This window comes from Tursiops truncatus, chromosome 1, assembly GCF_011762595.2.
Source record: "Tursiops truncatus isolate mTurTru1 chromosome 1, mTurTru1.mat.Y, whole genome shotgun sequence".
Taxonomy (NCBI): Eukaryota; Metazoa; Chordata; class Mammalia; order Artiodactyla; family Delphinidae; genus Tursiops; species Tursiops truncatus.
In genome coordinates, this window is record NC_047034.1 from 67,104,662 (window position 1) to 67,120,958 (window position 16,297).

Sequence of the window (16,297 nt, forward strand, 5' to 3'; positions counted from 1 at the left end):
AGCTAACTGAAATTCTATAGTCCTCTATGGTCTTAATATGTACAATGAATATCTAATACTTTTTCTCTAAGACTAAATTTTATTGGAGTTTATGTAGAATCCCAGTGTTTTGTTTTATAACTGTATTTGGTGGCTTAATCATGATCATCAATCAGAATGTGGATTGGTTCAACTGCAGGTTAAAGGGCTTTTCATTTTCGTCTTACTCATTAAACTATAAGGTTCCCATTACTAGACAGAAAATTTACCAGTAGTTCTATTACACCAGATAAATGGACTTGAGAAGGATAGCCAATTCTCCTAGTTTCATTAGAGCCTAATATGACGTGTCAGAGGAAGTAATCAGCCAGCAATATACACTGTGCTCATTTACGACACACAGCTGGTATTGGGAGTGAGCGATTTCTCTTTTCCATGAAGAACCCAGCTGGAAGTAATCTCTTCTTTACTAAATTTCTTTCGTACTTTCTTTATTCCTTATGGGACGTTCTCTTTGGGATACAGTGATTTCTGTGCTCGTCTTACTTTTCCTCCTAGACTCTAAGCAAGTACGCTATGCCTTAACATCTTTGGATACTCTCAAAGTATTAATGGTATTATTTGTATTTTATCTAATACCCAGAACTAGTGGGGGAACAAAATGCAATAGTAATACTATCAATATCAAATTCATCAGTATTACGGATTAAATATAAATAGGCTTCTTAGGTTTGGTCTGGGAATCATATCACCATTTATGTGATATAGGAAACTGCTTTGAGTTCCAACAACCTAACTTACAAATTCACTCTCAGAACACAGCAGGGACTTCTTATACATCATGTATTACCAGAAAGGCCCCAGACAACAAGTGTATAGATCAGTAAAGATGTTAACTTTTCCAATTTTGTAAATAAAAGAGAATGATTTTTTCTTTTAAAAATATAGTAATTTAAAAAGCAACTTTAAATTAAATCCTTTACTTTTTAAAAGAGCACAAGAATTTAAAAATAATATTTTGTGAAAACAGTGGGAAAATGTTTCAGAATTAATGCATGGACATATAACTAACCAAGTGAACATTTTGTGTCTTTTAGTTAATCCAGAGAATCTAGGTTAAACAAAGCAATTGCATGTCGTTCATAAACCAAAATTCCAACTTACCATTTATGTTTATTGCTGGTAATACAATTGACATCTTTGGTCTTGTAGTCTTGTTATGGGTGGTAGCTGGTAGCAGCAGGTGATCCTAAGATTAACAAAGAACAAGTTGTCACTCATAATAATTGGCTTAGTCCTATAACAAGTCAAATTCAGAGTTCTCAGGATGTCAACATTTCATCGCAATCATAAAAAAATGACAGTTTTTATTTGAACCTGGCTTTGGGGGTAATTAACTACAAACCATTTTACGATTCATTCATTCATAACGCAATAAACATTATGAATTACTGAATGACTATCATTACCAGGTACTACGTATCAATAGTATTCTTAGAATATTCCTAGGTTCTGATAACATATATGCTGCAGTATACTATAAAGAGTATTGGTCAAGCAGTCAGAACAGAGGGATTTTAATTCTAGCTCTGCCGCTGAATAGCTGTATGATCTTGGTCTGTTTCCAGTCCTGTAAAATGAGGAGGCTACACTAGATAAGGTCACAAGACACTGAAGTTATCTAATAGAGTCATTTTCAAACTTCTTTTTTAAAGAAGAGGAACATTCCCCTCACCCCCAAAAAAGAATTCTGACCCCAAATTACTGACACATAAAAGAGATTCTCACTGAAGCAAGGCCAAGGCCGAGAGCCTTGCCTGCTTAGCCTCCTCTTCTTCCTTTGAAGCAGCCAGTGTTAGACTTTTCTTTTGGTAAGCAACAGGTATATACTGAAGAAGATACATAGTTCTTGCCCTTAAAAACTATACAGCGTAGTGGAAGGGTTAAAAAATTACAAGTGCATGTCTAGCATAACTATATAATTCTAAATGTGATATTGCCAACCTTTGATCATCTATAAATGACCCAGGGCATCTGAGGTTTCTAGTTTCCAACCACACAAATACTGCAATAAGAATGAGCCAAGAAGAGTTTGGCATCAAAAACAGGGTAGTATGAGTGTTTTGGAAAAGATAAACACATCTGTAGGTATTCCAACGCTGATTATAAATGACTTAATGACTTTGATATTAACTACTGTTTTCAATAACTCCTCTTTTTCCTAGCAAAAACATGGGAATTGTCACAGCAAAAAGGAAAAAAAGAAAAAAGTATATATATAGAAATGTTTCCCTTTAAGGGAGCATGATTAAACTGAGATAAAGCTGACACACAGTCTAACCCCTCTTGCTTTCTTTTCTTGTTCGTTTCTCGTTCATTCAACAAACTTGCTATATGGAAGGACTCATCAAAAAGTACGATTTGACATAGCTGAGAGTGATAAAAATTCAATGCAACTTAATTCAAAGTCAATGTGATTATGAAATATAAGTATCGACAAAGCTAAGAAAAAAATCTGTGAAAAACAAATTGAAATTAATGTACATGAACAGAGCTGTACAGAAAACATTTGCAGTAACTGCTTGTGCTTTGTCTAATTGAAGGCAACATCTCCAAGAGAACATACGTGTTGTTTTAAAAAGAGGGGAAAAGATGAGTGAAATTGTTCTTTTAGAATTCCAGCCTTGCAGCATGAGACGTTTCTTTGTAAGTGCATTGTTAGACACAAAGATCACATGTTTCTGAGAGTAAGATAACATGATAGCCAAGACAAAACAAAACATGCTGATCTTCATGCCATGAAAATTATAAATGGCTAAACTCCTATAATTAAAATACTGCTTCAGGATCCCCAAAATTGAATGAGAAAACAAACCAACAAACTTACAAGCCCCAAATTAAGGCTACTGTAAAAATAAACACACTTAGATTCCATTGGTCATGGGTTAAGGTCAGGCTCAGACTTAAAGCTGAGTTTCCTGCTAAGATCTTACGATTTTCCAAACATAATGCCTCCTACTTTCTTCATTAAATTTCAAACGAAGCAGTTACTTTTGCAGCAGAAAACCAAAAATCACATTATTATTTGTGAAAAAGAAGAATCACATCTTGAATGCATAAAAACTATTACAGTTAACCTGCCTTACCTCTAATTATTAAAGGTTTGCAAAATGGGAGGAAAACCTATAATTTAAAGTGCTTGTTTACCAAGAGGCCTACAGGTTAGAACGGCAGGGAATCAAAGCTGGTATACTACAAACTCTAATTGTGCTTATTTTATATTAAAAAATAATTTGTACACACACATGCCTGGGACAGCGTAGTTGTTTCATTTAACATTTACTTTCTCTTCCTCAAGTTAAATGTTTCTTGCCATAACAATGAATCATCAATCATTTTTTCTCTCCAACTATGTTCATTTCACTTTTTATGGCATTGAACTAATCCTAACAGTGACATCTCCAGAGAAAAGGAGCCAGTCAACAAGTATTTATTGACTTCGTACCATTCATTAAAAAAAATTTACCGAGCATAGTGACCTGCCACGTACTCAGCACTGTGCTACAGACGATAGTTTCTTTTAAAGAACATAAATTCAAGCTTTTATTTTGTTAGGGAAAGAATGCTAATTGTGGCAGGAACAGTCATTTGTGCTCAATATCTGCTTTCCCTTCTATAACATTAGAATAGAAATAGGACCTTCCATTTCTAATGGCATTTAGTTGGGCACAAAGCCACTCAGAAAAAGGACTATATTCCTTTGCAACCAAATGAAGCCATACATTCAAGTTCTGGTCAATAGACTTAAGGAGAAAGGGTGCACGAAACTTTGTCAAGGTGGTGATGGTGGAAGGCAACCTTCCTCCTTCCCTTTTCTCTTCCCTGCTAGCTAGAATGCAGGTATGACTGCTAGAACTGGAGTAGCCATCTTGGACCATGAGATGGAAACTGCAATCTGAGATTTATGGACCAATAACATAAAGGAGCTAGTGATCCTGACGATCAAGGAGCTACCGTAAGATCTCCAGAACTTCACATGAGAGAGAAGCAAAATTCTAATTTGTCCAAGCCACTATTATTTTGGATTTTCTGTCACTCGTAGCTAAACACAACCCTGATTACTTGTTATATTATAAATTTGTGAAATAATACTAATGGTATTTACTCAAGAGAAATCTCAATAAGGGTTAAAGTAATCAGAGACAGCTTTACTCTTTTTTTGACAGCATTCCAAAACCCACATTTGTTATCTGATATTATCTGATATTGTTATTCTTAATATTACCCCCCCCATTACTTATTTATTAAAGAACCTGTATAGGAAATTCAATCCTGGAAAAATACAGGTACAATTAGATGAATCTGAACAAAACTCTTTCTTTCCTATTAAGTCAGTTAATATAATCCAACTGCAACAAAGGTGAAGCTACTTAAAAATAAAAAGGAAAAGTAGAAAAAAAAGATGTTGCCATAGAGATAAATATGACATATTTTGTCACTGTCATTCAAAACTATGTTACTAACTTTACGATATCTTCAAACGGACTCCTAAAAAGCCTTTATAGGACTGAGATACCAAGGGTTATCTTCAGGGAGGAAACTATGTGCACAAATATTATAATCAAAGCTTTGTTATTTTTATTCCCAGAGGAAGTTAGAGAAACACTGGTGGGAAAACACCAAAACATTTCACTATGAGAATGAAGCATCAGTTTTCCAATGTTACACAATATTGTGCGTGAGAAAATACACTATTTTCATACAGGTCTCCCAATCCCCTCTTCCAAGCACTTTGTTAGAAAAAGACAAAATATTAGTGCATAATACAGCATCCGAAGTTATCTGTTTCTTCTCTTTTTAAGACAGCTAAAGCAATGGAGATTAACTTATCAAAAGAACAGGACCACATTTTGCTCAGCTGGAGGTTATGATGGTAAAACACAATAAAACTGAGGTCCTACTAAGTTATGCCAAATGTTGATTCTACATATCTGTGTAGAATAGAAACTGACCTTAACTTAAACTAACTCACTAGGTTAAATGACCCTTCCCACTCCCCTCTAAAACTTACTGACTGATGCCCCTAGCACACTGAACATTCATGACTAGTTTTTGTATTTTGCCAAAACTACTTTTGCTAATTGCATTTGTTACTAATTGTATAATTTAATAAACTACTATGTAACTGATAAGATACAGCGTGAAAAGAGAGCACTGTGAGTATAGTTTATTGCAAGAAAGACAACATGGAACTTTAGTAGATCTGGACCCAAAAGGAATTGGCCCTACCTCAAAACGTGGCAAATGAATGCACATTTATATAATTAACTGAAACAAAATAAGATACATATACATCTTAAAAAAAAAATGATCCCCTGCTTTAACCAATTTTGTTAATTAACAGATTACCCACTAGTCTCTGCTGTACTAGGTAAAACAGCTTTTCCTATATTAGGAAACTCTGACTCAAGGCTGGAGTTATTTATTTATTTATTTATTTATGCTTTTTTAAAATTTTTATTTATTTTTGGCTGCGTTGGGTCTGCATTGCTGCGTGTGGGCTTTTCTCTAGTTGCGGCAAGCAGGGCCTACTCTTCATTGCAGTGTGCCGGCTTCTCATTGTGGTGGCTTCTCTTGCTGTGAAGCACAGGCTCTAGGCCCGCGGGCTTCAGTAGTTGTGGCACGTGGGCTCAGTAGTCGTGCTCATGGGCTCTAGAACGCAGGGTCAGTAGTTGTGGCACATGGGCTTAGTTGCCCTGTGTCATGTGGGATCTTCCCGGACCAGGGCTCGAACTCGTGTCTCTACATTGGCAAGCAGATTCTTAACCACTGCGCCACCAGGGAAGTCCCTGGAGTCCTTTATTTTTGATAGGAAAGAAGGTCCTTAATATCTAATGATGTCCTGTAGGAATGAAGGAAACTCAATCTGCAACAGGTGGCACTTCTGACACTAAGCAGCTTTCACTTAGATCACTTAGATCAACATGTCAAAAAGTTATGCAGGGCTTCCCTGGTGGCGCAGTGGTTGAGAATCCGCCTGCTAATGCAGGGGACACGGGTTCGAGCCCTGGTCTGGGAAGATCCCACATGCCGCGGAGCAACTAGGCCTGTGAGCCACAACTACTGAGCCTGCGCGTCTGGAGCCTGTGCTCCGCAACAAGAGAGGCCGCAATAGTGAGAGGCCCGCGCACTGCAATGAACAGTGGACTCCGCTTGCCACAACTAAAGAAAGCCCTCGCACAGAAACGAAGACCCAACACAGCCAAAAATAAATAAATAAAATTTAGGAAGATATAACACATTATTTAAAAAAAAAAGTTTTGCAAATCAGGTCCACATTAATAACAATAGCCTCTTAATATTTTATATTTCATCCATATACACTGGATTACATAGATGGGGTTGGTTTTCCAACATAGAAAACTGTTAAAACCAGACCAAAAATAAAAAGAGCATCTATCCTCATTTGAAAAATAGCTTTGTATTAAATTTTCTCTGATCTATGTTCCTACCCTAGAGAACTTTTGTGTTCTATCACTCTACCTCATTTATCTTACCAAGTATCTTTCAAACCGCCAAACAAATTGAAGAGCACATCAAATCTTTAAAATAAGAAGTTCAGGGCTTCCCTGGTGGCACAGTGGTTGAGAGTCTGCCTGCCGATGCAGGGGACATGGGTTCGTGCCCCGGTCCGGGAAGATCCCACATGCCGCGGAGCGGCTGGGCCCATGAGCCGTGGCCGCGGAGCCTGTGCCTCCGGAGCCTGCGCTCCACAAAGGGAGAGGCCACAACAGTGAGAGGCCCGTGTACCACACACAAAAAATAAAATAAGAAGGTCAAAGTAGTAATTAAAAGTAGGCCTTTCACAGTTATTTATCAGATTCACAATATTCTGAACTAATGTTAATTTCTAGTAGTTATACTAATTGTTGATCAGAAACCAAATGTGTCCCTTCATTTAAAGCAATTAAAAAGCAAAAGCAATCAGAAAATTTGAAATCATTTAAATACACAGACACACATAGGGACATATCCTGAAAATAAGAATTGCAAAAAAAAAAAAAAATTAGAGGTAGTAAAATTAAGTATAGTGTAATCATTTAAAAGCCTATTAAAATGTCTATGATGTAGGACTTCACATCATAGTAAAAACATAGGCAAAGTACATTACTCATCCCCAAAGTAGAAACAGTTAATAGAAATAGCTATATGAATGCAGTATTTGTGCCACTAATGTATGCAATAAAACTACAGACCAATAAAAGGAAATGTAAAGTTTGCGTCTGCACCATTAGCACACGTCAGCCAGAGGCAGAATAAATCAAAACTATTGGTGCACAACAGATGGCCCAAGAGTGAGCCAAGGTTCACATTTTGACAGGAGGAAAATTTTGACACTAAATTCAAATTTGATAATGCAGGCAAGGTCACCAGAGGAAAAATTAGCTTGAAATTCTAGTAAGTACAAACTCAAGTTTAAGAGATGGTTCTCATATCAAACTCTATAGGAAGCCCCCAGAACTGCCCAGCTGATTTTGAACTCCCCTTTTATTCACACAAAAAAGTGTATGACTGAACCATACAAAACTGTCATTTTTGTGAGTCAAATCTCAGTAATTTCAGGGGACCGCGGCTGCGCAGGCCGCAGGAGGCCAGGTGCAGATGTATGGCTGCTGCCATAAAAGATGCAGGTGTACAACCTGAAGAGATATCCTATATCAATGCACATGCTACTTCCACACTATTGGGAGACGCTGCTGAAAACAAAGCCATCAAACATCTTTTCAAAGACCATGCACACGCTCTTGCCGTTTCCTCTACCATGGGAGCCACCAGACACCTCCTGGGGGCTGCCGGGGTGTTGAGGCAGCTCTCACCGCCCTGGCTTGTTATTATCGAAAACTGACACCTACTTTAAACCTAGACTGTACAGAACCACAATTTGATCTCAGTTATGTTCCACTCAAGACACAGGAGTGGAAAACTGAGAAAAGATGTACTGGACTCGCCAATTCCTTTGGTTTCGGTGGTACTAATGCAACACTTTGTATTGCTGGCATGAAGGACAAATCATTTGCAATTAAATACTGATTTTTAAATGTTATAAACTGCATTAAGTTGAGAAATAATGTTTACATAAATGCATATTTTTATATATCAAAAAAAATCTCAGTAATTTAATAAGGTTCAACCTAACAGTTATATATGTCTCTTTTTCAAACCCAGAATTAATTTTGAGTTTCATGGTCAAAACAAGTCCTTGTAAACTTTCCCAAGGATAAGACAGTAGCCTCCAAATCACTCCTATCTCTTGATGAGAGTTTCAGGGAAAGTGTTTATAAACCTGGGTAGGATTGTTTTCCCTGAAGAAAGCTCTTAGACAAAATGTTGGTTACGTGCTTTGGACAGGTAGAGGGCTAGGAAGTTTTTGACTCTATACTTCCTATTACTTCATTCAATAATTTGAGCTCATCAAATTTCAAAACTTTGTCAGCTATAATACAGGGCTTCTTCAAAGGCCGGACCGTGTGTGATTTAGGAAAAATACATTAGGATTCCTGAAACTTGTTGTCAATCATCATTTGTTGAGTGCCGAGAGTGGGGCAATCCGAAAAATGTCTTATTAAGGAAAAAGATCAAACACTAAATGCATAGAGGTTAACCATATGAGAGTTTGTCAGACATAATGTTTATAAGATGTTTCATTTTAAAAACTGACTTTACTCAGGACTACTGGCAGGAAGTGAATTTCCTGAGAATTAAATTGCATCCTACAGATATGCTACCAAAGCAAAGCATGGGGAAGGGACAGAGGGAGGGTCTGAGGCTATAGCAAACTGAGTCAACAAGTTTTCTGAAAAAAGAGATTAATTAGGAAACACTTCAAGGAAAAAGTTAGATATTGATATCAAAGAGAATTACTTTACTTTTTGTTGGAAAAAATGGGGAAAATGTTGAGGCCCCCCAAAAATGATTTTTTAAAGTTCTAGGCAGAGGCTCTAGGAATGGGGTAAAGTTGTACAAGAGTAGTCTCAAATACCCTAGGTGTGTAAGCAGGGGACGGGAACACGGGGAGATATTATTCTAGCTGATTCCTTCATATCAGTGATTCTACAACCTCCTAGAGGTGGAGGAAGAGGGGTCCTACTTAATCTATATTTCTAAAGGTATCTCTCCTTGCCTGACTCTCAGTGTCTGGATATTTCCCCAGTCTTCACTACAGATCTTGATCCTTTTCTTTCCAAAGCAGTTCTGATCTTGGTTTCACACAAAGAAATAGGGAGGACTGTGAAATAGCCATAAAGAACACTTTAGGAAAGATTGGACTTGACAAGACAAACTACAAAGTGGAAAAAAAAAAAGTATGTCCCTTAAATTGCTTTTAATGCCCTTAAAATATTAGTCCATAATCTGCAATAATCTGATTGATCTACCTTAGTGGACAAAATTTCTCTTGAGATCTCAGGTTAGCAAAATAGCCAGACTGAACACCTGCTCACACTAGAAGCTGAGCTGTATTGCCAGCTGCAATCCTTGCTAAGGATGGAGGTATGATACTATATAGACCTATTCCATAATTCAGAGTTCTCTTTTCATATCCCATAGGGTATACTTTCTAGAACCTATTACAGTTCTCTTCATTCTCATCATAAACGGAACAGCATGTTCTCAGTTTCCAAGTGAATCTTTGCATTTAAATGCATTTGTGGAAAATGAGTGAAAATTTTGTTTTCATTGGTCAAATATTGTTCTAAGAAAGGATTTCAACTAAATTTCAGGTAGAAATGGTTTAAAAAGACAACTATGGTACAATAGTATAAATTTTAAGTTCTGCAATAGTAAGGTATCCCTCTGAAAGCATTTAATCTTATGCTCAAAGGAAGCCAGGATCAGAAGTGAACACGGTGACAGTACTAAGTCCTTTTGAAACAGAAGTTCTTAACAAAGGATACAGAGAATCACCTGCAGAACTTTACAATATAAATACCCAGGCACTCTACTCCCTAAAAAAATAAAAAAATCTGGCATGGTAAGTCTGAGGTGGGCCAAAATATTGCATTTTTAACAAGTATCCCTGGTGACTCTAATGCAAACCATTCCAGGACGCTGATTTACAAGCACTGGCCAGCATGACACAGATAGAGATAATGAGCATGGACTCTGGACCTGTACTGCCTGGGTTTGAATTCTGCCTCTACCACTTAATCTCTAGCTGTAGGATCTAAACCAAGTTCCTTAATGTCTCTGTGCCTTCGTTTTCTCATCAGTAAAATGGGGACAGTAACAATACCTATTGCATGGATTGTTCATAAAGATTAAACAAGTTAATACTTTAAAGCACTTGGAATAGTGACTTGGCACATAGAAAGCACTATTAGAAGTGTTTGGTAATTCTTTTTTAAACAAAGCATTCAAAAGTTTGAGGTCAGAGAAGTCCCTGAGGAAGTGCAACAGGTAACATGAGCATGGGCACTGACACTGCTGTTTGGGTTTATTCCTTTCCACCTCGTAGTGGAGAGCCACCGTTCCACTGCTGAATAAAGGAAACCGAGGGTGACAGGCACTTACAAACTGATCCAAACTCCTGAGCCTAGGAATGAAAGCGCTGTTATAATTTGAGCTGCGGCCTTTGTGTGACAGAAGAGAGACTGGGGCAGTGACTCTGTGTGTGTGTGTGGGGGGGGGGGGGCAATGGGGACATTTTGCTGTTGTTTAATATTCCCTTTAAAGTAGCTTCAGTAGACTCCATTAAAGAGCTACATTACTTATCAAGTTTTGGAAGTTTGGGATTTGTATTTCTTTTGGATGTGTCACTATGCCAAAATTAGTCTTTTAAAAGTGCAAGCAAAAAAGTCTAGTTTTATTTGAATTACACAGATAAAGGGTCTTTTCCTCTGTGGGGAGACTTCATAATGGTCTTCTGGCAGGGAAGCACCTTTAAAAATCAAGTTAAATCCCAGTACCAAAAAAAAAAAAAAAAAAATGTCACAGGCCTAGTTACTTGAAGAATTTGGGCAGCCACTATCTGTGCAACACATGCCTTTCTCTTCTTCCCTCCACCGATAATGTCTCCTACCCCACCCAATCCCTGGCCTGGCCCAGCCACTCAGCTTCTGCTGTGGCCCAAAGCACTTTTCCCCTAGCCTCAACCCAATTTGCTCTTCTGCAGAGTGGTATTTTTCTCTTTCCCCTCCCCTAATATCCATCCAGGTCTAGCTGAGACTAATCTCATCCCCAGAAATGTGCTCCTACTAGTAGGTTCAGTAGTGTTGCCTCCATTTAGTTTGACCAGGCTGCCATCGTGAATCCCAGTGTAGGTTATAGGGGCCCAGAGACTTGGGAGAGAGGACATTGAAGGGCCTATACTATAAGGTACAAAGCAGGAGAGATCAAAGCCAAGTTTTTAATTCGATACTCTTGATATTTAATATTGGTAAGGCAAGCCATGGATTACATTCCTGAGCTTATTAAATAATTTTCATTTTGGTCATGTGAATTTCAAATTAGTTTCCCTAATCTTTAAGATTTTGTACTTAGTTCTTATAGTACTAGCTGTTGGTTTGGCTATCCAGCATTCCAATAGCTTTTCTATTTGTTGGTATCACCACTGAGTGCATTTTTGTGAAGGGAATATCTCCAACTACAGAAGCCTGAAGCAATGAGACACAGCCTCTCTCCCAGCTCTCCGGCAACTAGAGCATGGACATGTGACCTAAGCTTGGCCAATCACATACTCCTTTTAAGTTCAAAGACTTGGGCATTAGTGAATAAAGACTCAGAGAGATACAGATTATTCATAGCTGTGAAGAGAGTCTGCCACTGGCAGTAGTACTAGCAAGCTGTGGGGTGTTGAGTGGATGGTGGTCCTAACCCAACTTCTTGAGCTGAGACAATGGCTGTGTTCTTTGCTGTGTGGCCTCCTTTGGTTCCCACCACGTTTCAAGCTGAATTCTCCAGCCTTCCATGGAGTCTGTGAACTAACAAATAGCCTTCCAATAAATTCCTTTTCTGCTTAATGTCTGCAGTTTCTGCTTTAAGTTACAGTAGGTTTCTGTTGTTTACAACCAAGAAACATTACGAGCACAGAACTGTAATTTCATTTCTGACATATTTGATACTGCCAGTTAATGTCTGACCTAAATATTAATTTTAATTAGATTCATCATGGCATTATTTTAGGTAGATAAAATACAATAGAATGAGTCATAAATCAATGGACCTCCTTATTTCCCATTTGATGCCCAAAGTAATGAAAATTGACTCTGTCACTACCATTCTACCGTAACCAGCCTCATAAATATTATATTCTAATTGACAAAGCCACTTGCTGTTATCCAGTCCTCACCCTAGATTTTTCTCTGCAGCATTTGACATGCAACTTTCCCTTGTCAAAATCTCTTAGTTCTCATTCCCCTCCAATGTTTTTGTTGTTGTTGCCTTCTCTTACACCACATCCCACATTAATTACTCGTGTTTCTTACAGATGAATCTTTTTTTAATTTTTAAAAAAATTTATTTATTTTTGGCTGCATTGGGTCTTCATTGCTGTGTGCGGGCTTTCTTTTCTTTAGTTGCGGCGAGCAGGGGCTACTCTTTATTGTGGTGCATGGGCTTCTGATTGCAGTGGCTTCTCCTGTTGCGGAGCACAGGCTCTAGGCGCGCAGGCTTCAGTAGTTGTGGCTCGCAGGCTCTAGAGCACAGGCTCAGTAGCTGTGGCGCAAGGGCTTAGCTCCTATGCGGCCTGTGGGATCTTCCCGGACCAGGGCTCGAACCCGTGTCCCCTGCATCGGCAGGCAGATTCTTAACCACTGTGCCACCAGGGAAGCCCCCCAGATGAATCTTTTTTCAATCCATATTGTCACCTGGCATTCTCATCTAGTCCCATGACTTGAAGTATATGTCTGGCTCAAACCTCTCAAAACGTTAACTGAAGACCCATATTTACAACTGTTCACTAAACATCTCCACTGGAATATTCGTTAACAGGGTATTTAAACTACAATTTATCTTCCCCCTGTGTTTCCTATTTTAGTTAACTCATCTATTTCTATCTAGTTATCCAAATAGAAACCTAAAATCATCTTGGACTCCTCCATTTTTCTTACTCTCAACACTAAATATGACCCTCATTCCCAAGCGTTAAGTCTGCATTAGCTCCTCTCGTATACCCTCTACTCACTCCTTGGTAATCTCATTTAGTCACAGGGTTTTAAATATTATTAATATACTGATGACTCCCAAGTTTACATTTCTAGTCCATCTCACTCCCTTGGCCTTGACTCCTATATACAACTGCCTACTCAAAACATCCCCTTGGACATCTCATGGTTAAGATATCCAAAACTAAGCTCCTGGTAGACCTCTCAAATGTACTTCTCCCATAGTGTTTCCCACTGAGTGGTAAGGCCATTCTTCTAGGGTGCTCAGGTCAAAAATATTGTAGTATGCTTCTCATACTCCACATCCAATCCATCAGCAAAACCTACTGATTCTACCTTCTAAGTATATCCAGAATCTAACCATCAGTCCAAACCATCTTCATCCATTGTCTGTATAATTACAATAGCCTCCTAAATGGTGTGCCCACTTCTGCTCTTCCCTCCTTAAAGTCTATTCTCATCACAGCAACCAGAATGATCCTGTTAAAATGTACATCAAAATGCTCCAATGACTTCCAATCTCACAGTAAAATTAAAATAACCTCAATGGCCTTTAGAGATGTATATGTTATGACCCACCTAATTACTTCTCTGACATCATCTTCTATGGTTCTTTTCTTAATTATGCTCCAGCTGCAACAGCCTCCTTTCTTGTTCCTCACAAATGCAAATGTTCTTGCCTCAGGGCCTTTGCACTTGCTGTTCCCCCTGGAATATCCTCTCCTAAAGTATGTGCATGGCATGTACCTTCACCTCCTTCAAATCTTCACTCAAATGTCAACTTCTCAGTCAGGCCTTTCTTGGCTACCCTGGTTAAATTGAACAACACATCCTCACCAAACGCACTCACATCCTTTCCCTTCTCTGCTTTACTTTTCTCCCTAACATTTACTGTCTTTATCCTTTATAAGCAAGCTCTACAACAGCTGGCATTCTTATCTGTTTTGTTCATTGGTGAATCCCCAGGATCTGTTACAGTCTTTCACATGATAGATATCCAAAAATGGTTTATAATATAAATAAGTTAGCTACAGGAGAGTTTTAATAATAGCTTTTTAACTAGCTCTCTGCCTCCAGGAGGCAAGGGCCCCTAAGACCCTTTCAGCAGGTCTGTAAGGTCAAACTATTTTCATAATAATAATAAGACATTATTTGCCTTTTTTCACTCTGTTGAAATCTGAACCAATGGTGAAAACGCAAGGTAAAACTGCTTGGCCTCGGCATGAATCTAGGTGGTAGCACCAAACTATAATAGTAATCATGTATTCTTCACTGCCACATACTCATAGTAAAAATGAATCAATGAATGAATAAGTAGATGAATATAAAAACTTTAAAAGCCAATTCCAATTAAGAATATCCTTGTCGGGCTTCCCTGGTGGCGCAGTGGTTGAGAGTCCGCCTGCCGATGCAGGGGACACGGGTTCGTGCCCCAGTCCGGGAAGATCCCACATGCCGCGGAGCAGCTGGGCCCGTGAGCCATGGCCGCTGAGCATGCGCGTCCGGAACCTGTGCTCCACAACGGGAGAGGGCCACAACAGTGAGAGCGCGCGTACCGCAAAAAAAAAAAAAAAAAAAAAAGAATATTCTTGTCAAAGCAGTAAAAATTATTAATACTCTCTGTGATGGGGGAAAAAAAACTTAAGTGACTAAGTTGCCAGCTGAACTACACACTTTATTATTTTTTTTTAATATTTATTTATTTGGCTGCACCAGGTCTTTGTTGTGGCACACGGGATCTTTTTTTTTTTTTTGGTTGCAGCACGCGGGTTCTTTTAGTTGCGGCACACGGGATCTAGTTCCCTGACCAGGGATCGAACTCTGCCCTGGGAGCACGGAGTCTTAACCACTGGACCACCAGGGAAGTCCCATGAACTACACACTTTAACTTGAAATAGTGACTGCCAAACTACTGTTACTCAGGCTTGGGTATTCATCAGACGTTTTCGTGAAAGTAAGAGAAGCAAGCATGTCACTTCAAAGAAAACAGTCGACAATATGTATTGCAAATGATAAAGTTTGAGCTGTCAAGCAAAACTCAGAATTTTGGAAACATAGTATCCACCACCATGAGCATAACTTTCTTGATGTGATTAGTAGTGATATTAATGAATGTGATTTTTAAAATATTGTATAATGAAATATGTTAATATCTGGAAGATATGGATAGTTCAGTGAATATTTTCCAAATGACCGGTGGATGATATTACAAAATCATCCACAGGTAAAAGTTCCATTCAAAGTATAAGACAGATCGATGGCTTTTAATGTTACAGAGTATACAAGTTACATTGATATGATGTCAGATTCCATCTTGAACTAATCTTTTAAGAAATGATCACTTGTTGAGCTTTGATGCTGTATCAAAAAAATAACCCACAATTATCTAAAAAGAGTATTAAAATACTCCTCCCTTTTCCAATTACATAACTGTATTTTCTTCATATATTTCAACCAAAACAACATACTGCAACATATTGAATGCAGAAATACATGAGAATCCTGCTACTTTATTAAATCAGATTAGACATTTGCAGAACTGTAAAACAATGCCACTCTTCTCAGTAAAAAAATTTTTTCCTCTTTAGTATATAATTATTTTTCATTAAAAATGTTATCTATTTTAAAATATAATTTTTTCATTATTGTTATTTTCAAGTGAATCATTAAATAAATATTTTAAACACTTCTTAGTTTTAATTTCTACTAATGGCTAAATGATATTGAATATTTTTGTGTGTTATTAGCCTTTTTGTATATCTTCTTTGGAGAAATGTCTACTCAAATCCCTTGCCCATTTTAAAATTGAGTTGTCTTTTTATTGTTGAGTTGTAAGATTTCTTTATGTATTCTGGATACAAGTCCCTTATAAAACATATTATTTGCAAATAGTTTCTCTTATTCTGTGAGTTCTCTTTTCTCTTTCTTAATAGTGTCCTTTGAAGCATAAAAGTTTTTACTTTTGAAGAAGTCAAATTTATTTTGTAAAATTTTCTTGTGTTTTTGGTCTCATATCTAATGCAGAGTGGCTATATTATCTTACATTCCCATCAGCAGTGTATGAGTGATCCAATTTCTCCATATCCTTTCCAGCATTTGGTTTTGTCACTGTTTTGATTTTTAGTCAACTAAAATTTTTAGTCAACTGTTAAAGTATC

At 37.8% G+C, this 16,297-nt stretch overlaps 1 protein-coding gene across 6 annotated transcripts in view; it reads right to left on the reverse strand.

Annotated features, from left to right (window-relative positions):
• ATF6 (activating transcription factor 6) overlaps positions 1 to 16,297 on the reverse strand; it is a 220,152-nt gene that overhangs the window by 51,749 nt on the left and 152,106 nt on the right. For all 6 annotated transcript variants that reach the window (XM_033855948.2, XM_073805156.1, XM_033855941.2 and 3 more), the window contains one exon: positions 1,144 to 1,228. In XM_033855948.2, coding sequence (XP_033711839.1) covers positions 1,144 to 1,228 — 85 coding nt within the window. The remainder of the gene's footprint in view (positions 1 to 1,143; positions 1,229 to 16,297) is intronic.